General features: G+C 36.2%; 1 protein-coding gene across 2 annotated transcripts in view; it reads right to left on the bottom strand.

Moving 5' to 3' along the window:
* grhl2b (grainyhead like transcription factor 2b) overlaps positions 1 to 25,387 on the bottom strand; it is a 116,237-nt gene that overhangs the window by 51,884 nt on the left and 38,966 nt on the right. For both annotated transcript variants that reach the window (XM_090228506.1, XM_090228507.1), the window contains 2 exons: positions 23,282 to 23,376; positions 17,715 to 17,873 (listed from right to left, as the gene is read on the bottom strand). In XM_090228506.1, coding sequence (XP_090084632.1) covers positions 17,715 to 17,873; positions 23,282 to 23,376 — 254 coding nt within the window. The remainder of the gene's footprint in view (positions 1 to 17,714; positions 17,874 to 23,281; positions 23,377 to 25,387) is intronic.

The following is a 25,387-nucleotide window of genomic DNA, read 5'->3' on the forward strand; positions in this document are numbered from 1 at the left end:
ATGGAAGGATTAATCATTGAATGTGTGGATGGATGGATTAATACATAAATAAGTGGATGGATGGATTAATAAATGAATAAGTGGATCGATGGATTAATAAATGAATAAGTGGATCGATGGAAAGATTAATCATTGAATGTGTGGATGGATGGATTAATACATGAATAAGTGGATGGATGGATTAATACATGAATAAGTGGATGGATGGATTAATAAATGAATAAGTGGAGGATGGATTAATAAATTAATAAGTGGATGGATGGATTAATATATGAATGAAGATACGGATGGATAAATAAATTAGTGAGTGGATGGATCGATGGAATAATATATGAATGTGGGGATGGATAGATGGATTGGTGGATTAATAAATGAATAAGTGGATGGATGGATTAATAAATGAATAAGTGGATGGATGGATTAATAAATGAACGAGTGGATGGATGGATGGGTGGATTAATAAATGAATAAGTGGATGGGTGGATTAATAAATGGGTTGAGTGGATGATGGATGGATCAATAAATGAATGAGTGGATGATGGATGGATTAACAAATTAGTGAGTAGATGGATGGATGGATTAATAAATGAATGAGTGGATGGATGAATAAATTAAAATGTAGATGGATGGATGGATTAAAAAATGAATGAGTGGTTGGTTGGATGGATAAATTAATATGTGGATGGATGGATGGAGGGATTAATAAAGAATGAGTGAACGGATGGTTGGATTAACCAATAAATAAATTGACGGATGGATGGATAAAAAAAATGAATGGATGGACGGATGTATGTATGAATGTATTTATAAATGAATGAGAAGATGTATAAATTAATGAGTGGAAGAATGGATTATTAAATGAATAAGTGATGGAAGGATGTATGGATTGGTAAATGAATGAATGGATGGATGAATTAATAAATGTATTTTTGAATGGATGGATGGTTTAAAAAAATTAATGACTGGATGTATGTGTAACGTTTGTCGTTGGGAGAGAGAGAGGAGGACCAAGGTGCAGCGTGGTAAGTATTCATATTCTCTTTTAATCAAAACGAATACTCAAACAAAAAACAATAAAACACGAGAACGAAACGAAAACAGTCCTGAACGGTGAAATACTAACACAGAACAGAAAATAAACACCCACGCAACACAAGTGGGAAAAGGCTACCTAAGTATGATTCTCAATCAGAGACAACTAACGACACCCGCCTCTGATTGAGAACCATACCAGGCCAAACGCAAACACAACATAGAAAACGGAACATAGACCACCCACACAACTCAAGCCCTGACCATACTAAAACAAAGACATAACAAAATAACTAACCGGTGTAGGCCATCAATCTAAATAAGAATTTGATTTTAACTGACTTGTCTATTTAAATAAAGGTTACATTAAAAAAATTAATGCGTGGATGGATGGATAATTAAATGAATAAGTGGATGGATGGATTAATAAATGAATAAGTGGATGGATGGATTAATAAATGAATAAGTGGATGGATGGATTAATAAATGAATAAGTGGATGGATGGAAGGATTAATCATTGAATGTGTGGATGGATGAATTAATACATGAATAAGTGGATGGATGGATTAATACATGAATAAGTGGATGGATGGATTAATAAATGAATTAGTGGAGGATGGATTAATAAATTAATAAGTGGAGGATGGATTAATAAATGATTAAGTGGATGGATGGATTAATAAATTAATAAGTGGATGGGATGGATTAATAAATGAATAAGTGGAGGGATGGATTAATAAATGATTAAGTGGATGGATGGATTAATAAATGAATAAGTGGATGGATGGATTAATACATGAATAAGTGGATGGATGGATTAATAAATGAATAAGTGGAGGATGGATTAATAAATTAATAAGTGGATGGATGGAGTAATAAATGAATGCGTGGATGGATGGATTAATAAATGAATAAGTGGATGGATGGATTAATAAATGATTAAGTGGATGGATGGATTAATAAATTAATAAGTGGATGGATGGATTAATAAATGAATAAGTGGAGGGATGGATTAATAAATGAATAAGTGGATGGATGGATTAATAAATGAATAAGTGGATGGATGGCTTAATAAATGAATAAGTGGATGGATGGATTAATACATTAATAAGTGGATGGCTGGATTAATGAATTAATAAGTGGGTGGATGGATTAATAAAAGAATAAGTGGATGGATGGATTAATAAATGAATAAGTGGATGGATGGATTAATAAATGAATAAGTGGATCGATGGAAGGATTAATCATTGAATGTGTGGATGGATGGATTAATAAATGAATAAGTGGATGGATGGATTAATAAATGAATAAGTGGATGGATGGATTAATAAATGAATAAGTGGATCGATGGATTAATAAATGAATAAGTGGATCGATGGAAGGATTAATCATTGAATATGTGGATGGATGGATTAATACATGAATAAGTGGATGGATGGATTAATACATGAATAAGTGGATGGATGGATTAATAAATGAATAAGTGGAGGATGGATTAATAAATTTATAAGTGGATGGATGGATTAATATATGAATGAAGATACGGATGGATAAATAAATGAGTGAGTGGATGGATCGATGGAATAATATATGAATGTGGGGATGGATGGATGGATTGGTGGATTAATAAATGAATAAGTGGATGGATGGATTAATAAATGAATAAGTGGATGGATGGATTAATAAATGAATAAGTGGATGGATGGATTAATAAATGAATAAGTGGATCGATGGAAGGATTAATCATTGAATGTGTGGATGGATGGATTAATACATAAATAAGTGGATGGCTGGATTAATAAATGAATAAGTGGAGGAGGGATTAATAAATTAATAAGTGGATGGATGGATTAATATATGAATGAAGATACGGATGGATAAATAAATTAGTGAGTGGATGGATCGATGGAATAATATATGAATGTGGGGATGGATGGATGGATTGGTGGATTAATAAATGAATAAGTGGATGGATGGATTAATAAATGAATAAGTGGATGGAAGGATTAATAAATGAACGAGTGGATGGATGGATGGGTGGATTAATAAATTAATAAGTGGATGGGTGGATTAATAAATGGGTTGAGTGGATGATGGATGGATCAATAAATGAATGAGTGGATGATGAATGGATTAACAAATTAGTGAGTAGATGGATGGATGGATTAATAAATTAATGAGTGGATGGATGGATGGATGGATGGATGGATGGAGATTAATCAATTAATGAGTGGCCCAGGGTTGTCTGGGTTTGGCCGGTGTAGGCCATCAATCTAAATAAGAATTTGATTTTAACTGACTTGTCTATTTAAATAAAGGTTACATTAAAAAAATTTATGTGTGGATGGATGGATTATTAAATGAATAAGTGGATGGATGGATTAATAAATTAATAAGTAGATGGATGGATTAATAAATGAATAAGTAGATGGATGGATTAATAAATGAATAAGTGGATGGATGGATTAATAAATGAATACGTGGATCGATGGAAGGATTAATCATTGAATGTGTGGATGGATTAATACATGAATAAGTGGATGGATGGATTAATAAATAAATAAGTGGATCGATGGAAGGATTAATCATTGAATGTGTGGATGGATGGATTAATACATGAATAAGTGGATGGATGGATTAACAAATGAATAAGTGGATCGATGGAAGGATTAATCATTGAATGTGTGGATGGATGGATTAATACATGAATAAGTGGATGGATGGATTAATAAATGAACAAGTGGAGGATGGATTAATAAATTAATAAGTGGATGATGGATGGATTAATAAATGAATAAGTGGATGGATGGATTAATAAATGAATAAGTGGATGGATGGATGAATAAATTAATAAGTGGATGGCTGGATTAATAAATGAATAAGTGGATGGATGGATTAATAAATGAATGCTTGGATGGCTGGATTAATAAATGAATAAGTGGATGGATAGATTAATAAATGATTAAGTGGATGGATGGTCGGATTAATAAATGAATAAGTGGATGGATGGATTAATAAATGAATAAGTGGATGGATGGATTAATAAATGAATAAGTGGAGGATGGATTAATAAATGAATAAGTGGAGGATGGATTAATAAATGATTAAGTGGATGGATGGATTAATAAATTAATAAGTGGATGGATGGATTAATAAATGAATAAGTGGAAGGATGGATTAATAAATGATTAAGTGGATGGATGGATTAATAAATGAATAAGTGGAGGATGGATTAATAAATTAATAAGTGGATGGATGGAGTAATAAATGAATGCGTGGATGGATGGATTAATAAATGAATAAGTGGATGGATGGATTAATAAATGATTAAGTGGATGGATGGATTAATAAATGAATAAGTGGATGGATGGATTAATAAATGAATAAGTGGATGGATGGCTTAATAAATGAATAAGTGGATGGATGGATTAATAAATGAATAAGTGGATCGATGGAAGGATTAATCATTGAATGTGTGGATGGATGGATTAATAAATGAATAAGTGGATGGATGGATTAATAAATGAATAAGTGGATCGATGGAAGGATTAATCATTGAATGTGTGGATGGATGGATTAATACATAAATAAGTGGATGGATGGATTAATAAATGAATAAGTGGATCGATGGATTAATAAATGAATAAGTGGATCGATGGAAAGATTAATCATTGAATGTGTGGATGGATGGATTAATACATGAATAAGTGGATGGATGGATTAATACATGAATAAGTGGATGGATGGATTAATAAATGAATAAGTGGAGGATGGATTAATAAATTAATAAGTGGATGGATGGATTAATATATGAATGAAGATACGGATGGATAAATAAATTAGTGAGTGGATGGATCGATGGAATAATATATGAATGTGGGGATGGATGGATGGATTGGTGGATTAATAAATGAATAAGTGGATGGATGGATTAATAAATGAATAAGTGGATGGAAGGATTAATAAATGAACGAGTGGATGGATGGATGGGTGGATTAATAAATTAATAAGTGGATGGGTGGATTAATAAATGGGTTGAGTGGATGATGGATGGATCAATAAATGAATGAGTGGATGATGAATGGATTAACAAATTAGTGAGTAGATGGATGGATGGATTAATAAATTAATGAGTGGATGGATGGATGGATGGATGGATGGATGGATGGAGATTAATCAATTAATGAGTGGCCCAGGGTTGTCTGGGTTTGGCCGGTGTAGGCCATCAATCTAAATAAGAATTTGATTTTAACTGACTTGTCTATTTAAATAAAGGTTACATTAAAAAAATTTATGTGTGGATGGATGGATTATTAAATGAATAAGTGGATGGATGGATTAATAAATTAATAAGTAGATGGATGGATTAATAAATGAATAAGTGGATGGATGGATTAATAAATGAATAAGTGGATGGATGGATTAATAAATGAATACGTGGATCGATGGAAGGATTAATCATTGAATGTGTGGATGGATTAATACATGAATAAGTGGATGGATGGATTAATAAATAAATAAGTGGATCGATGGAAGGATTAATCATTGAATGTGTGGATGGATGGATTAATACATGAATAAGTGGATGGATGGATTAACAAATGAATAAGTGGATCGATGGAAGGATTAATCATTGAATGTGTGGATGGATGGATTAATACATGAATAAGTGGATGGATGGATTAATAAATGAACAAGTGGAGGATGGATTAATAAATTAATAAGTGGATGATGGATGGATTAATAAATGAATAAGTGGATGGATGGATTAATAAATGAATAAGTGGATGGATGGATGAATAAATTAATAAGTGGATGGCTGGATTAATAAATGAATAAGTGGATGGATGGATTAATAAATGAATGCTTGGATGGCTGGATTAATAAATGAATAAGTGGATGGATAGATTAATAAATGATTAAGTGGATGGATGGTCGGATTAATAAATGAATAAGTGGATGGATGGATTAATAAATGAATAAGTGGATGGATGGATTAATAAATGAATAAGTGGATGGATAGATTAATAAATGAATAAGTGGAGGATGGATTAATAAATTAATAAGTGGATGGATGGATTAATAAATGAATAAGTGGAGGGATGGATTAATAAATGAATAAGTGGATGGATGGATTAATAAATGAATAAGTGGATGGATGGCTTAATAAATGAATAAGTGGATGGATGGATTAATAAATTAATAAGTGGATGGCTGGATTAATGAATTAATAAGTGGGTGGATGGATTAATAAAAGAATAAGTGGATGGATGGATTAATAAATGAATAAGTGGATGGATGGATTAATAAATGAATAAGTGGATCGATGGAAGGATTAATCATTGAATGTGTGGATGGATGGATTAATAAATGAATAAGTGGATGGATGGATTAATAAATGAATAAGTGGATGGATGGATTAATAAATGAATAAGTGGATCGATGGATTAATAAATGAATAAGTGGATCGATGGAAGGATTAATCATTGAATATGTGGATGGATGGATTAATACATGAATAAGTGGATGGATGGATTAATACATGAATAAGTGGATGGATGGATTAATAAATGAATAAGTGGAGGATGGATTAATAAATTTATAAGTGGATGGATGGATTAATATATGAATGAAGATACGGATGGATAAATAAATGAGTGAGTGGATGGATCGATGGAATAATATATGAATGTGGGGATGGATGGATGGATTGGTGGATTAATAAATGAATAAGTGGATGGATGGATTAATAAATGAATAAGTGGATGGATGGATTAATAAATGAATAAGTGGATGGATGGATTAATAAATGAATAAGTGGATCGATGGAAGGATTAATCATTGAATGTGTGGATGGATGGATTAATACATAAATAAGTGGATGGCTGGATTAATAAATGAATAAGTGGAGGAGGGATTAATAAATTAATAAGTGGATGGATGGATTAATATATGAATGAAGATACGGATGGATAAATAAATTAGTGAGTGGATGGATCGATGGAATAATATATGAATGTGGGGATGGATGGATGGATTGGTGGATTAATAAATGAATAAGTGGATGGATGGATTAATAAATGAATAAGTGGATGGAAGGATTAATAAATGAACGAGTGGATGGATGGATGGGTGGATTAATAAATTAATAAGTGGATGGGTGGATTAATAAATGGGTTGAGTGGATGATGGATGGATCAATAAATGAATGAGTGGATGATGAATGGATTAACAAATTAGTGAGTAGATGGATGGATGGATTAATAAATTAATGAGTGGATGGATGGATGGATGGATGGATGGATGGATGGAGATTAATCAATTAATGAGTGGCCCAGGGTTGTCTGGGTTTGGCCGGTGTAGGCCATCAATCTAAATAAGAATTTGATTTTAACTGACTTGTCTATTTAAATAAAGGTTACATTAAAAAAATGTATGTGTGGATGGATGGATTATTAAATGAATAAGTGGATGGATGGATTAATAAATTAATAAGTAGATGGATGGATTAATAAATGAATAAGTGGATGGATGGATTAATAAATGAATAAGTGGATGGATGGATTAATAAATGAATACGTGGATCGATGGAAGGATTAATCATTGAATGTGTGGATGGATTAATACATGAATAAGTGGATGGATGGATTAATAAATAAATAAGTGGATCGATGGAAGGATTAATCATTGAATGTGTGGATGGATGGATTAATACATGAATAAGTGGATGGATGGATTAACAAATGAATAAGTGGATCGATGGAAGGATTAATCATTGAATGTGTGGATGGATGGATTAATACATGAATAAGTGGATGGATGGATTAATAAATGAACAAGTGGAGGATGGATTAATAAATTAATAAGTGGATGATGGATGGATTAATAAATGAATAAGTGGATGGATGGATTAATAAATGAATAAGTGGATGGATGGATGAATAAATTAATAAGTGGATGGCTGGATTAATAAATGAATAAGTGGATGGATGGATTAATAAATGAATGCTTGGATGGCTGGATTAATAAATGAATAAGTGGATGGATGGATTAATAAATGATTAAGTGGATGGATGGTCGGATTAATAAATGAATAAGTGGATGGATGGATTAATAAATGAATAAGTGGATGGATGGATTAATAAATGAATAAGTGGATGGATAGATTAATAAATGAATAAGTGGAGGATGGATTAATAAATTAATAAGTGGATGGCTGGAGTAATAAATTAATGCGTGGATGGATTTATTAATAAATGAATGCTTGGAGGCCTGGATTAATAAATGCATAAGTGGATGGATGGATTAATACATGATTAAATGGATGGATGGACGGATTAATAAATGAATAAGTGGATGGATGGATTAATAAATTAATAAGTGGATGGCTGGATTAATAAATTAATAAGTGGATGGATGGATTAATAAATGAATAAGTGGATGGATGGATTAATAAATGAATAAGTGGATGGATGGATTAATAAATGAATAAGTGGATGGATGGATTAATAAATTAATAAATGGATGGATGGATTAATAAATGAATAAGTGGATGGATGGATTCATAAATGAATAAGTGGATGGATTTATTAATAAATGATTAAGTGGATGGAAGGATTAATAAATGAATAAGTGGATGGATGGATTCATTAATGAATAAGTGGATGGATTTATTAATAAATGAATAAGTGGATGGATGGATTAATAAATGAATAAGTGGATGGATGGATTAATAAATTAATGTGTGGATGGCTGGATTAATAAATGAATAAGTGGATGGATGGATTAATAAATGATTAAGTGGATGGATGGACGGATTAATAAATGAATAAGTGGATGGATGGATTAATAAATGAATAAGTGGATGGATGGATTAATAAATTAATAAGTGGATGGCTGGATTAATAAATTAATAAGTGGAGGATGGATTAATAAATGATTAAGTGGATGGATGGATTAATAAATTAATAAGTGGATGGATGGATTAATAATTGATTAAGTGGATGGATGGACGGATTAATAAATGAATAAGTGGATGGATGGATTAATAAATGAATAAGTGGATGGATGGATTAATAAATGAATAAGTGGGTGGATGGATTAATAAAATAATAAGTGGGTTGATGGATTAATAAATGAATAAGTGGATGGATGGATTAATACATGAATAAGTGGATGGATGGATTAATAAATGAATAAGTGGATGGATGGATTAATAAATGAATAAGTGGATGGATGGCTTAATAAATGAATAAGTGGATGGATGGATTAATAAATGAATAAGTGGATCGATGGAAGGATTAATCATTGAATGTGTGGATGGATGGATTAATAAATGAATAAGTGGATGGATGGATTAATAAATGAATAAGTGGATCGATGGAAGGATTAATCATTGAATGTGTGGATGGATGGATTAATACATAAATAAGTGGATGGATGGATTAATAAATGAATAAGTGGATCGATGGATTAATAAATGAATAAGTGGATCGATGGAAAGATTAATCATTGAATGTGTGGATGGATGGATTAATACATGAATAAGTGGATGGATGGATTAATACATGAATAAGTGGATGGATGGATTAATAAATGAATAAGTGGAGGATGGATTAATAAATTAATAAGTGGATGGATGGATTAATATATGAATGAAGATACGGATGGATAAATAAATTAGTGAGTGGATGGATCGATGGAATAATATATGAATGTGGGGATGGATAGATGGATTGGTGGATTAATAAATGAATAAGTGGATGGATGGATTAATAAATGAATAAGTGGATGGATGGATTAATAAATGAACGAGTGGATGGATGGATGGGTGGATTAATAAATGAATAAGTGGATGGGTGGATTAATAAATGGGTTGAGTGGATGATGGATGGATCAATAAATGAATGAGTGGATGATGGATGGATTAACAAATTAGTGAGTAGATGGATGGATGGATTAATAAATGAATGAGTGGATGGATGAATAAATTAAAATGTAGATGGATGGATGGATTAAAAAATGAATGAGTGGTTGGTTGGATGGATAAATTAATATGTGGATGGATGGATGGAGGGATTAATAAAGAATGAGTGAACGGATGGTTGGATTAACCAATAAATAAATTGACGGATGGATGGATAAAAAAAATGAATGGATGGACGGATGTATGTATGAATGTATTTATAAATGAATGAGAAGATGTATAAATTAATGAGTGGAAGAATGGATTATTAAATGAATAAGTGATGGAAGGATGTATGGATTGGTAAATGAATGAATGGATGGATGAATTAATAAATGTATTTTTGAATGGATGGATGGTTTAAAAAAATTAATGACTGGATGTATGTGTAACGTTTGTCGTTGGGAGAGAGAGAGGAGGACCAAGGTGCAGCGTGGTAAGTATTCATATTCTCTTTTAATCAAAACGAATACTCAAACAAAAAACAATAAAACACGAGAACGAAACGAAAACAGTCCTGAACGGTGAAATACTAACACAGAACAGAAAATAAACACCCACGCAACACAAGTGGGAAAAGGCTACCTAAGTATGATTCTCAATCAGAGACAACTAACGACACCCGCCTCTGATTGAGAACCATACCAGGCCAAACGCAAACACAACATAGAAAACGGAACATAGACCACCCACACAACTCAAGCCCTGACCATACTAAAACAAAGACATAACAAAATAACTAACCGGTGTAGGCCATCAATCTAAATAAGAATTTGATTTTAACTGACTTGTCTATTTAAATAAAGGTTACATTAAAAAAATGTATGCGTGGATGGATGGATAATTAAATGAATAAGTGGATGGATGGATTAATAAATGAATAAGTGGATGGATGGATTAATAAATGAATAAGTGGATGGATGGATTAATAAATGAATAAGTGGATGGATGGAAGGATTAATCATTGAATGTGTGGATGGATGAATTAATACATGAATAAGTGGATGGATGGATTAATACATGAATAAGTGGATGGATGGATTAATAAATGAATTAGTGGAGGATGGATTAATAAATTAATAAGTGGAGGATGGATTAATAAATGATTAAGTGGATGGATGGATTAATAAATTAATAAGTGGATGGGATGGATTAATAAATGAATAAGTGGAGGGATGGATTAATAAATGATTAAGTGGATGGATGGATTAATAAAAGAATAAGTGGATGGATGGATTAATACATGAATAAGTGGATGGATGGATTAATAAATGAATAAGTGGAGGATGGATTAATAAATTAATAAGTGGATGGATGGAGTAATAAATGAATGCGTGGATGGATGGATTAATAAATGAATAAGTGGATGGATGGATTAATAAATGATTAAGTGGATGGATGGATTAATAAATTAATAAGTGGATGGATGGATTAATAAATGAATAAGTGGAGGGATGGATTAATAAATGAATAAGTGGATGGATGGATTAATAAATGAATAAGTGGATGGATGGCTTAATAAATGAATAAGTGGATGGATGGATTAATAAATTAATAAGTGGATGGCTGGATTAATGAATTAATAAGTGGGTGGATGGATTAATAAAAGAATAAGTGGATGGATGGATTAATAAATGAATAAGTCGATGGATGGATTAATAAATGAATAAGTGGATCGATGGAAGGATTAATCATTGAATGTGTGGATGGATGGATTAATAAATGAATAAGTGGATGGATGGATTAATAAATGAATAAGTGGATGGATGGATTAATAAATGAATAAGTGGATCGATGGAAGGATTAATCATTGAATGTGTGGATGGATGGATGGATTAATACATAAATAAGTGGATGGATGGATTAATAAATGAATAAGTGTATCGATGGATTAATAAATGAATAAGTGGATCGATGGAAGGATTAATCATTGAATATGTGGATGGATGGATTAATACATGAATAAGTGGATGGATGGATTAATACATGAATAAGTGGATGGATGGATTAATAAATGAATAAGTGGAGGATGGATTAATAAATTTATAAGTGGATGGATGGATTAATATATGAATGAAGATACGGATGGATAAATAAATGAGTGAGTGGATGGATCGATGGAATAATATATGAATGTGGGGATGGATGGATGGATTGGTGGATTAATAAATGAATAAGTGGATGGATGGATTAATAAATGAATAAGTGGATGGATGGATTAATAAATGAATAAGTGGATGGATGGATTAATAAATGAATAAGTGGATCGATGGAAGGATTAATCATTGAATGTGTGGATGGATGGATTAATACATAAATAAGTGGATGGCTGGATTAATAAATGAATAAGTGGAGGAGGGATTAATAAATTAATAAGTGGATGGATGGATTAATATATGAATGAAGATACGGATGGATAAATAAATTAGTGAGTGGATGGATCGATGGAATAATATATGAATGTGGGGATGGATGGATGGATTGGTGGATTAATAAATGAATAAGTGGATGGATGGATTAATAAATGAATAAGTGGATGGAAGGATTAATAAATGAACGAGTGGATGGATGGATGGGTGGATTAATAAATTAATAAGTGGATGGATGGATTAATAAATGGGTTGAGTGGATGATGGATGGATCAATAAATGAATGAGTGGATGATGAATGGATTAACAAATTAGTGAGTAGATGGATGGATGGATTAATAAATTAATGAGTGGATGGATGGATGGATGGATGGATGGATGGAGATTAATCAATTAATGAGTGGCCCAGGGTTGTCTGGGTTTGGCCGGTGTAGGCCATCAATCTAAATAAGAATTTGATTTTAACTGACTTGTCTATTTAAATAAAGGTTACATTAAAAAAATTTATGTGTGGATGGATGGATTATTAAATGAATAAGTGGATGGATGGATTAATAAATTAATAAGTAGATGGATGGATTAATAAATGAATAAGTGGATGGATGGATTAATAAATGAATAAGTGGATGGATGGATTAATAAATGAATACGTGGATCGATGGAAGGATTAATCATTGAATGTGTGGATGGATTAATACATGAATAAGTGGATGGATGGATTAATAAATAAATAAGTGGATCGATGGAAGGATTAATCATTGAATGTGTGGATGGATGGATTAATACATGAATAAGTGGATGGATGGATTAACAAATGAATAAGTGGATCGATGGAAGGATTAATCATTGAATGTGTGGATGGATGGATTAATACATGAATAAGTGGATGGATGGATTAATAAATGAACAAGTGGAGGATGGATTAATAAATTAATAAGTGGATGATGGATGGATTAATAAATGAATAAGTGGATGGATGGATTAATAAATGAATAAGTGGATGGATGGATGAATAAATTAATAAGTGGATGGCTGGATTAATAAATGAATAAGTGGATGGATGGATTAATAAATGAATGCTTGGATGGCTGGATTAATAAATGAATAAGTGGATGGATGGATTAATAAATGATTAAGTGGATGGATGGTCGGATTAATAAATGAATAAGTGGATGGATGGATTAATAAATGAATAAGTGGATGGATGGATTAATAAATGAATAAGTGGATGGATGGATTAATAAATGAATAAGTGGATGGATGGATTAATAAATTAATAAATGGATGGATGGATTAATAAATGAATAAGTGGATGGATGGATTCATAAATGAATAAGTGGATGGATTTATTAATAAATGATTAAGTGGATGGAAGGATTAATAAATGAATAAGTGGATGGATGGATTCATTAATGAATAAGTGGATGGATTTATTAATAAATGAATAAGTGGATGGATGGATTAATAAATGAATAAGTGGATGGATGGATTAATAAATTAATGTGTGGATGGCTGGATTAATAAATGAATAAGTGGATGGATGGATTAATAAATGATTAAGTGGATGGATGGACGGATTAATAAATGAATAAGTGGATGGATGGATTAATAAATGAATAAGTGGATGGATGGATTAATAAATTAATAAGTGGATGGATGGATTAATAAATGAATAAGTGGATGGATGGATTAATAAATTAATAAGTGGATGGCTGGATTAATAAATGAATAAGTGGGTGGATGGATTAATAAAATAATAAGTGGATGGATGGATTAATAAATGAATAAGTGGATGGATGGATTAATAATTGATTAAGTGGATGGATGGACGGATTAATAAATGAATAAGTGGATGGATGGATTAATAAATGAATAAGTGGATGGATGGATTAATAAATGAATAAGTGGGTGGATGGATTAATAAAATAATAAGTGGGTTGATGGATTAATAAATGAATAAGTGGATGGATGGATTAATACATGAATAAGTGGATGGATGGATTAATAAATTAATAAGTGGATGGATGGATTAATAAATTAATAAGTGGATCGATGGAAGGATTAATCATTGAATGTGTGGATGGATGGATTAATACATGAATAAGTGGCTGGATGGATTAATAAATTAATAAGTGGATGGATGGATTAATAAATTAATAAGTGGATCGATGGAAGGATTAATCATTGAATGTGTGGATGGATGGATTAATACATGAATAAGTGGATGGATGGATTAATAAATGAATAAGTGGATGGATGGATTAATAAATTAATAAGTGGATGGATGGATTAATAAATTAATAAGTGGATGGATGGATTAATAAATGAATAAGTGGATAGATGGAAGGATTAATCATTGAATATGTGGATGGATGGATTAATACATGAATAAGTGGAAGGATGGATTAATAAATGAATATGTGGATGGATGGATTAATAAATGAATAAGTGGATCGATGGAAGGATTAATCATTGAATGTGTGGATGGATGGATTAATACATGAATAAGTGGATGGATGGATTAATACATGAATAAGTGGATGGATGGATTAATAAATGAATAAGTGGAGGATGGATTAATAAATTAATAAGTGGATGGCTGGAGTAATAAATTAATGCGTGGATGGATGGATTAATAAATGAATGCGTGGATGGATGGATTAATAAATTAATAAATGGATGGATGGATTAATAAATGAATAAGTGGATGGATGGATTCATAAATGAATAAGTGGATGGATTTATTAATAAATGATTAAGTGGATGGAAGGATTAATAAATTAATAAGTGGATGGATGGATTCATTAATGAATAAGTGGATGGATTTATTAATAAATGAATAAGTGGATGGATGGATTAATAAATGAATAAGTGGATGGCTGGATTAATAAATGAATAAGTGGATGGATGGATTAATAAATGATTAAGTGGATGGATGGACGGATTAATAAATGAATAAGTGGATGGATGGATTAATAAATGAATAAGTGGATGGATGGATTAATAAATTAATAAGTGGATGGATGGATTAATAAATGAATAAGTGGATGGATGGATTAATAAATTAATAAGTGGATGGCTGGATTAATAAATGAATAAGTGGGTGGATGGATTAATAAAATAATAAGTGGATGGATGGATTAATAAATGAATAAGTGGATGGATGGATTAATAATTGATTAAGTGGATGGATGGACGGATTAATAAATGAATAAGTGGATGGATGGATTAATAAATGAATAAGTGGATGGATGGATTAATAAATGAATAAGTGGGTGGATGGATTAATAAAATAATAAGTGGGTTGATGGATTAATAAATGAATAAGTGGATGGATGGATTAATACATGAATAAGTGGATGGATGGATTAATAAATGAATAAGTGGATGGATGGATTAATAAATTAATAAGTGGGTGGATGGATTAATACATGAATAAGTGGGTGGATGGATTAATAAAATAATAAGTGGGTGGATGGATTAATAAATGAATAAGTGGATGGATGGATTAATACATGAATAAGTGGATGGATGGATTAATAAATGAATAAGTGGATGGATGGATTAATAAATGAATAAGTGGATGGATGGATTAATAAATGAATAAGTGGATCGATGGAAGGATTAATCATTGAATATGTGGATGGATGGATTAATAAATGAATAAGTGGATCGATGGAAGGATTAATCATTGAATGTGTGGATGGATGGATTAATACATGAATAAGTGGCTGGATGGATTAATAAATTAATAAGTGGATGGATGGATTAATAAATTAATAAGTGGATCGATGGAAGGATTAATCATTGAATGTGTGGATGGATGGATTCATACATGAATAAGTGGATGGATGGATTAATAAATGAATAAGTGGATGGATGGATTAATAAATTAATAAGTGGATGGATGGATTAATAAATGAATAAGTGGATGGATGGATTAATAAATGAATAAGTGGATAGATGGAAGGATTAATCATTGAATATGTGGATGGATGGATTAATACATGAATAAGTGGAAGGATGGATTAATAAATGAATATGTGGATGGATGGATTAATAAATGAATAAGTGGATCGATGGAAGGATTAATCATTGAATGTGTGGATGGATGGATTAATACATGAATAAGTGGATGGATGGATTAATACATGAATAAGTGGATGGATGGATTAATAAATGAATAAGTAGAGGATGGATTAATAAATTAATAAGTGGATGGCTGGAGTAATAAATTAATGCGTGGATGGATGGATTAATAAATGAATGCGTGGATGGATGAATCAATAAATGAATGCGTGGATGGATGAATCAATAAATGAACGAGTGGATGATGGATGGATTAATAAATTAGTGAGTGGATGCATGGATGGAGATTAATAAATTAATGAGTGGCCCAGCATTGTCTGGGTTTGGCCAGTGTAGGGCATCAATGTAAATAAGAATTTGATTTTAACTGACTCGTCTATTTAAATAAAGGTTACATTTTTAAAAAATGAATTTGTGGATGGATGGATTAATAAATTAGTGAGTGGATGCATGGATGGAGATTAATAAATTAATGAGTGGCCCAGCATTGTCTGGGTTTGGCCAGTGTTTGGCCGGCATCAATGTAAATAAGAATTTGATTTGAACTGACTTGTCTATTTAAATAAAGGTTACATTTAAAAAATAATGAATTCGTGGATGGATGGATTAATAAATGAATAAGTGGATGGATGGATTAATACATTAATAAGTGGATGGATGGATTAATAAATTAATAAGTGGATGGATGGATGGATGGATGGATTAATAAATGAATAAGTGGATGGATGGATTAATAAATTAATAAGTGGATGGATGGATTAATAAATTAATAAGTGGATGGATGGATTAATAAATTAATAAGTGGATGGCTGGATTAATAAATTAATAAGTGGATGGATGGATTAATAAATGAATAAGTGGATGGATATTGATTAATTAACTAATAGATGGATGGATTAATAAATAAACGAGTGGATGGATGGATTAATAAATACATGAGTGGATGGATGGATTTGTGATGCAGCTTCACATCCAACAGCACTGATGATAATTATTACAGTTTGAAACTAGTCTCACCAGACTCTGTGAGAAAATATTGCAATTCTAGTTGATTGTTTAACATGCCGAAGCCACCAGGAGGATGCAGAGAGTCAGAAACTCTGGGATGTATTCTGAGATTCTAACAGTATAGGGGAGGATGAATCATAGGGCAAGGAGGAGATCTGAAGATCAAAAAGCAACTCTTCAGGACTAAAAGTTAATTAGTGAAGTGGGTCATGACGGAGCTAGAGATCAGAGGTCAGAGAGAGAAACTCACCTTGTCACAGAAGACCTTGATCTGAGAGTAGGCTCTGTGGAGTGGCTTGTTGCTGCGGTTGTTGTAACTGTATGTGTCAATCTGGATCATCAGAGGAAGACCCTTCACCCCCTTCTGAGACGAGAAGTCTGTACTTAGACAGTTCACTGTGATAAAGATCTAACCAAATCAGAGGGACAGAACAAATTAGATTCCTGCAAACTGACCAATCAGAGACAGAGCAGTGGCAGTCAGTTCTATTCAGCTAGAACCAGGCAAACTACTCAGTCAATAAAACCTATATCTCAGTTGGCACCAAATAAATCTTCCAAATACAACAGCATATTCATATTGACTAAATATCAAACCGTACAAAGCGTGGGAAGCATATTACTACATGTTGTTACGTAAGAATAGGGCCAGCTCCTAATGTTCAATGGCTGTGGTGTCTCATACAAGTTAGCCAATCTGTTTTAGTAAGGCTTTTCTCCAATAAGGAAGACACAGAACAGAGCATAACAGAGCTGGGATGTGCTGAGACAAGCCATGGTCGCAACATTATGTCTGCCCCAGGGCCACAGCATACCGCAGAGAAAATAGAATAAACTCAAATGTTTCTTCTTTTTACATTTTAGACTACTAAATCAGTCCTGTTTTCTTTTCTCTCACAACAGTACTCCCTGAACCATCATGTGTTATTTGCCCCCCCCCCCCCAGACAGTGTATTGCGTTTATGTGAATAGAGGCTATAACCTCTGTAGAAACAGGCCTTGGCAGCCAGAGTGGGCCAATAGAAGCTAAAACCTCTGTATTAATAGGCCTTTTAAAGCCCTCTTGATCTGTGAAGCAAAACTATGGGTGCTGGAGGTCGTCTGGAGGAGCTCCAGGAGTAGTGGTTCACTTCCTATAACACATCAACCTATTACACCTAGGAATGGCTGGGGTTAAGAGAGCACAGGAAGATAGTTATCAGGAAATACAACTAATTGGGAGTGTTTCAGGTACAGTGGTCCCATAATACTTCAACCATGTAATAAAACAAAGAAGAAAGACTTTGTGGAGGCTTGGGACTATGAACATCTTTGAATCAGAGGGTTACAGTACTACTATCAAGGAAACCTGGTTTATTCTTGGGATGTGGGGTTGCTGGACCTCAATAGGCTATTCCACATGACAGCACCCCATCAGAGAGGAGAGTAAATATTAGCTTAAAGAGTTGACCTTGCTTGGATTTCTTCCACCAGGTTCTTTATCCAGAGCCTTGTGATTACAATGGCCGTACAGTACTGTATTACTGCAATGGTGGAGCCAAACATATAAACAAGGATAACTGGGAAAGCAAAGCAGAGCTACCGAGAGAGAGAGAGAGAGAGAGAGAGAGAGAGAGAGAGAGAGAGAGAGAGAGAGAGAGAGAGAGAGAGAGAGAGAGAGAGAGAGAGAGAGAGAGAGAGAGAGAGAGAGAGAGAGAGAGAGAGAGAGAGAGAGAGAGAGAGAGAGCGAGCGAGAGACTGAACGAGAGAGAGAGAGAGCGAGAGAGAGAGAGAGAGAGATAGAGAGACAGAGAGAGAGAGAGAGAGAGAGAGAGAGAGAGAGAGAGAGAGAGAGGCAGACAGACAGACAGACAGACAGACTGGGTCAGTGTGTTGCTGCAGGCTCCCTACACTTACGTGGAACATGTGTGTCTGTGTGTCCCTACACTATATATACAAATGTATGTGGACACCCCTTCAAATGAGTTGATTCGGCTATTTTAAGCCACACCCATTGCTGACAGGTGATTAAAAGAGCACACAGGCATGCAATCTTCATAGACAAATATTAACAGTAGAATGGCCTCACTGAAGAGCTCAGTGACTTTCAACGTGGAACCGTCATACGATGCCACCTTTCCAGCATTGTTAGTTTGTCACATTTCTGCCCTGCTAGAGCTGCTCTGGTCAACTGTAAGGGCTGTTATTGTGAAGTGGAAATGTCTAGGAGAACAACAGCTCAGCCACGAAGTGGAAGGCCACACAAGCTCATAGAACGGGACCGCTGAGTGTTTAGCACATAAAGCGTAAAAATAGTCTGTCCTGGTCGCAACAGTCACTACCGAGTTCCAAACTGTCTCTGGATGCAACGTCAGCACAATAACTGTTCGTCGGGAGCTTCATGAAATGGGTTTCCATGGCCAAGCAGCCGCACACAAGCCTAAGATCATCATCACGTCGGCTGGAGTGGTGTAAATCTCGCTGCCTTTGCGTTCTCTGGAATGGTGAATCATCCTTTACCATCTGGCAATCTGATGGACGAATCTGGGTTTGGCAGATGCCAGGAGAACGCTACCTGCCCGAAGGCATATAGCCAACTGTAAAGTTTGGTGAAGGAGGAGGAATAATGGCCTGGGCTGTTTTTCATGGGTAGGACTAGGCCGCTCAGTTCCAGTGAAAGGAAAGCATAATGCTACAGCATACAATGACATTCTAGACAGTTCTGTGCTTCCAACTTTGTGGCAACAGTTTGGGGAAGGCCCTTTCCTGTTTCAGCATGGCAATGCCCCGTGCACAAAGCAAGGTCCATACAGAATTGGTTTGTCAAGAACGGTGTGGATGAACTTGACAGGTCTGTACAGAGCCCTGACCTCAACCGCATCGAACACCTTTGGGATGAATTGCAATGCTGACTGCGAGCCAGGCCTAATCACCCAACATCAGTGCCCGACCTCACTAATGCTCTTGGGGCTTAGTGGAAGCATGTCCCAGCAGCAATGTTCCAACATCTAGTGGAAAGCCTTCCCAGAAGAGTGGAGGCTGTTATAGCTGCAAAGGGGGGACCAACTCCATATTAATGCCTTCCCAGAAGAGTTGTGGCTGTTATAGCAGCAAAGTGGGGACCAACTCCATATTAATGCCTTCCCAGAAGAGTGGAGGCTGTTATAGCTGCAAAGTGGGGACCAACTCCATATTAATGCCTTCCCAGAAGAGTTGTGGCTGTTATAGCAGCAAAGAGGGGACCAACTCCATGTTAATGCCCATGATTTTGGAATGAGATGTTCAAATAGCAGGTGTCCACATACTTTTGGTCATTTGGTGTAGCTTCGCAGAAGAGAGGGCAAAACAAACAAAGAGTTGTGGGTGTGGACCCACAATGTGTGTGTGTGGACTGTGGGGACTGTGTGGACTATGGGGACTGTGTGGGGACAATGTGGGGACCATGGGACTGTGGGGACTATGTTGGGACTATGTTGGGACCAGATATCCCTCTAGTGGTGTGGGGGCTGTGCTTTGGCAAAGTGGGTGGGGTTATATCCTTCCTCTTTGGCCCTGTCCGAGGGTGTCCTCGGATGGGGCCACAGTGTCTCCTGACCCCTCCTGTCTCAGCCTCCAGTATTTATGCTGCAGTAGTTTATGTGTCGGGGGGCTGGGGTCAGTTTGTTATATCTGGAGTACTTCTCCTGTCCTATTCGGTGTCCTGTGTGAATCTAAGTGTGCGTTCTCTAATTCTCTTCTTCTCTCTTTCTTTCTCTCTCTCGGAGGACCTGAGCCCTAGAACCATGCCCCAGGACTACCTGACATGATGACTCCTTGCTGTCCCAGTCCACCTGGCCGTGCTGCTGCTCCAGTTTCAACTGACCTGAGCCCTAGGACCATGCCCCAGGACTACCTGACATGATGACTCCTTGCTGTCCCCAGTCCACCTGACCGTGCTGCTGCTCCAGTTTCAACTGTTCTGCCTTATTATTATTCGACCATGCTGGTCATTTATGAACATTTGAACATCTTGGCCATGTTCTGTTATAATCTCCACCCGGCACAGCCAGAAGAGGACTGGCCACCCCACATAGCCTGGTTCCTCTCTAGGTTTCTTCCTAGGTTTTGGTCTTTCTAGGGAGTTTTTCCTAGCCACCGTGCTTCTACACCTGCATTGCAGTGGGTTAACAGTGGGTTAACCGTTTGGGGTTTTAGGCTGGGTTTCTGTACAGCACTTTGAGATATCAGCTGATGTACGAAGGGCTATATAAATACATTTGATTTGATTTGACCATGGGACTGTGGGGACTATTTTTATTTTTTTACCTTTATTTAACCAGGCACGTCAGTTAAGAAGAAATTCTTATCTTCAATGACGGCCTAGGAACAGTGGGTTAACTGGTCTAGGAACAGTGGGTTAACTGGTCTAGGAACAGTGGGTTAACTGCCTGTTCGGGGGCAGAACGACAGATTTGTACCTTGTCAGCTGGGGGGTTTGAACTTGCAACCTTCCAGTGGCTAGTCCAATGCTCTAACCACTAGGCTACCCTGCCGCCCCATGGGACTGTGGGGACTATGTGGGGACCATGGGACTGTGGGGACAATGGGACTGTGGGGACTATGTGGGGACTATGGGACTGTGGGGACAATGTGGGGACCATGGGACTGTGGGGACTGTGGGGACTGTGGAGACTATGGGAGTGTGGGGACTATGTGGGGACCATGGGACTATGGGACTGTGGGGACTATGTGGGGACAATGAGGGGACTATGTTGGGGACTGTGTGGGGACTATGTGGGGACTATGTGGGGACTGTGGGACTGTGGGGACCATGGGACTGTGGGGACTGTGGGGACTGTGGGGACCATGGGACTGTGAGACTGTGGGGACTGTGGGGACCATGGGAATGTGGGGACTGTGGGGACTGTGGGGACCATGGGACTGTGGGGACTGTGGGGACAATGGGACTGTGGGGACTATGTGGGGACTATGGGACTGTGGGGACAATGTGGGGACCATGGGACTGTGGGGACTATGGGACTGTGGGGACTATGTGGGGACCATGGGACTGTGAGGACTGTTCGGAATATGGGACTGTAGGGACTATATGTGGACAATGGGGGGACTATGTTGGGGACTGTGGGGACTATGTGGGGACTGTGGGGACTGTGGGACTGTGGGGACCATGGGACTGTGGGGACTGTGGGGACCATGGGAATGTGGGGACTGTGGGGACTGTTGGGACTGTGTGGACCATGGAACTGCGGGGACTGTGGAGACTTTGGGGACTATGTGGGGACTATGTGTGGACTGTGGGGACTTTGGACAGTATGTGTGTGTGGACTCTGGGGATTGTGGGGATATTTGTGGGTGGACTGTGTGGACTGGTGGAATGTGGGGCCTTTGGGGACTGTGTGGACTATGTGTGTGTGGACTTTGGGGACTGTGTGGACTGTAGAGACTATGTGTGTGTGGATGTTGGGGACTGTGGGGACTGTAGAGACTATGTGTGTGTGGATGTTGGGGACTGTGGGTACGGTGATATTGTATTGTAGGTTAATTGTCACACTTTACTCTGTGGACCTGGTCTAGATTGTAGAGGTCGATGGTCGTGCCCCAGCGGAAATCGAATTAGTATAATACAAAAATCCACACACAATGACACGTTGTAATAACACACACAATGACATGTTATAATAACACACACAATGACATAATAACACACACAATGACACGTTCTAGTAACACCCACAGATTTTTATGTTTTTTAAATCAAGTCAGAAATTTCTATATGAAAATTACAAACTTCAGAAGTCATTTTAAACCTCAAATACTCTATGCTGCCCATGTTGTTTTTACCTTGGCCTCTTCGTTCACATCCCAGGTGAAGGAGACAGCGTTGTAGGCTATCTCCTCAATGTTACCGATGGTGTTGAAGCTCTCCTTATAGTCCGCTGGAGGGTAGGAGGGATGTAGGGAAGGAAGGAGGGAAGGAGAGAAGGAGGGAAGGAGAGAAGGAGGGAAGGAGGGATGGAGGGAAGGAGGGAAGGAGGGAAGGAGAGAAGGAGGGAAGGAGGGATGGAGGGAAGGAGGGAAGGAGGGAAGGAGAGAAGGAGGGAAGGAGGGATGGAGGGAAGGAGGGATGGAGGGAAGGAGGGAAGGAGGGAAGGAGGGATGGAGGGATGGAGGGAAGGAGGGATGGAGGGAAGGAGGGATGGAGAGAAGGAGGGATGGAGGGAAGGAGGGATGGAGGGAAGGAGAGATGAGAGGAGGGAAGAAAGGAAGGACACAGGGACTTAGAGAAGGAGGGAAGGGAGGAAGGAGGGAAGGAGAGAAGGAGGGAAGGGGGGAAGGGGGATGAGAGGAGAGAAAGAGCAAAGGAGAGGAGGGAACAGAATGGAAGGTCAGATGGGATTAATTCTCACAACACATGCTCAACCTTCCACCCAGCTGAAGTTTTGAGAGTCAATGAGAAGAAATGCAGGATGAACATATAAATGGTGGAGGAAAAATATTATTCCACTCTATCATCAAACATATCTACAGTTGAAGTCGGAAGTTTACATACACCTTAGCGATATACATTTAAACTCAGTTTTTCACAATTCCTGACATTTAATCTTAGCAGAAATTCCCTGTTTTATTTTGTGAAGAATATGAAATGTCAGAATAACAGCAGAGATAAATATTTTCTTCAGCTTTTGTGTCTTTCATCACATTCCCAGTGGGTCAGAAGTTTACATAGACTCAATTAGAATTTGGTAGCATTGCCTTTAAATTGTTTAACTTGTGTCAAACATTTTGGGTAGCCTTCCACAAGCATCCCACAATAAGTTTGGCGAATTTTGGCCCATTCCTCTTGACAGAGCTGGTGTAACTGAGTCAGGTTTGTAGGCCTCCTTGCTCGCACACGCTTTTTCAGTTCTGCCCCCACATTTTCTGTAGGCTTGAGGTCAGGGCTTTGTGATGGCCACTCCATTACCTTGACTTTGTTGTCCTTAAGCAATTTTGCCACAACTTTGGAAGTATGCTTGGGGTCATTGTACATTTGGAAGACCCATTTGCGACCAAGCTTTAACTTCCTGACTGATGTCTTGAGATGCTGCTTCAATATATCCACCACTCCTGCAGCAAAGCCTCCCCCTTATTCCTCCAAACGTAACGACGGCCATTATGGTCAAACAGTTCTATTTTTGTTACATTTCTCCAAAAAGTACAATCTTTGTCCCCATGTGCAGTTGCAAACCGTAGTTTGCCTTTTTTATGGTGGTTTTGGAGCAGTGGCTTCTTCCTTGATAAGCAACCTTTCAGGTTATGTCGATATAGGACTTGTTTTACTGTGGATATAGATACTTTGTACCCGTTTCCTCCGGCATCTTCACAGGGTTCCTTGCTGTTGTTCTTGGATTGATCTGCGATTTTACCATATTACCAAAGTACGTTCATCTCTAGGAGACAGAACACGTCTCCTTCCTGAGCTGTATGACGGCTGCGTGGTCCCATGGTGTTTATACTTGCATACTATTGTTTGTACAGATGAACGTGGTACCTTCATGCGTTTGGAAATTGCTCCCAAGGATGAACCAGACTTGTGGAGGTCTACAATTTTTTCATGAGGTCTTGGCTAATTTCTTTTGATTTTCTCAAGCAAAGAGGAACTGACTTTGAAGGTAGGCCTTGAAATACATCCACAGGTACACCTCCAATTGACTCAAATTATGTCAATTAGCCTATCAGAAACTTCTAAGCCATGACATAATTTTCTGGAATTTTCCAAGCTGTGTATGTAAACGTCTGACCCACTGAAATTGTGATACAGTAAATTATAAATGAAATAATCTCTCTGTAAACAATTGTTGGAAAAATGACTTGTGTCATGCACAAAGTAGATCTCCTAACTGACTTGCCAAAACTATAGTTTGTCAACAAGAAATTTGTGGAGTGGTTGAAAAATGAGTTTTAATG

This window comes from Oncorhynchus mykiss, chromosome 30 (genome assembly GCF_057628025.1).
Source record: "Oncorhynchus mykiss isolate SJ-2025 chromosome 30, ASM5762802v1, whole genome shotgun sequence".
In the NCBI taxonomy this organism is placed as follows: domain Eukaryota; kingdom Metazoa; phylum Chordata; class Actinopteri; order Salmoniformes; family Salmonidae; genus Oncorhynchus; species Oncorhynchus mykiss.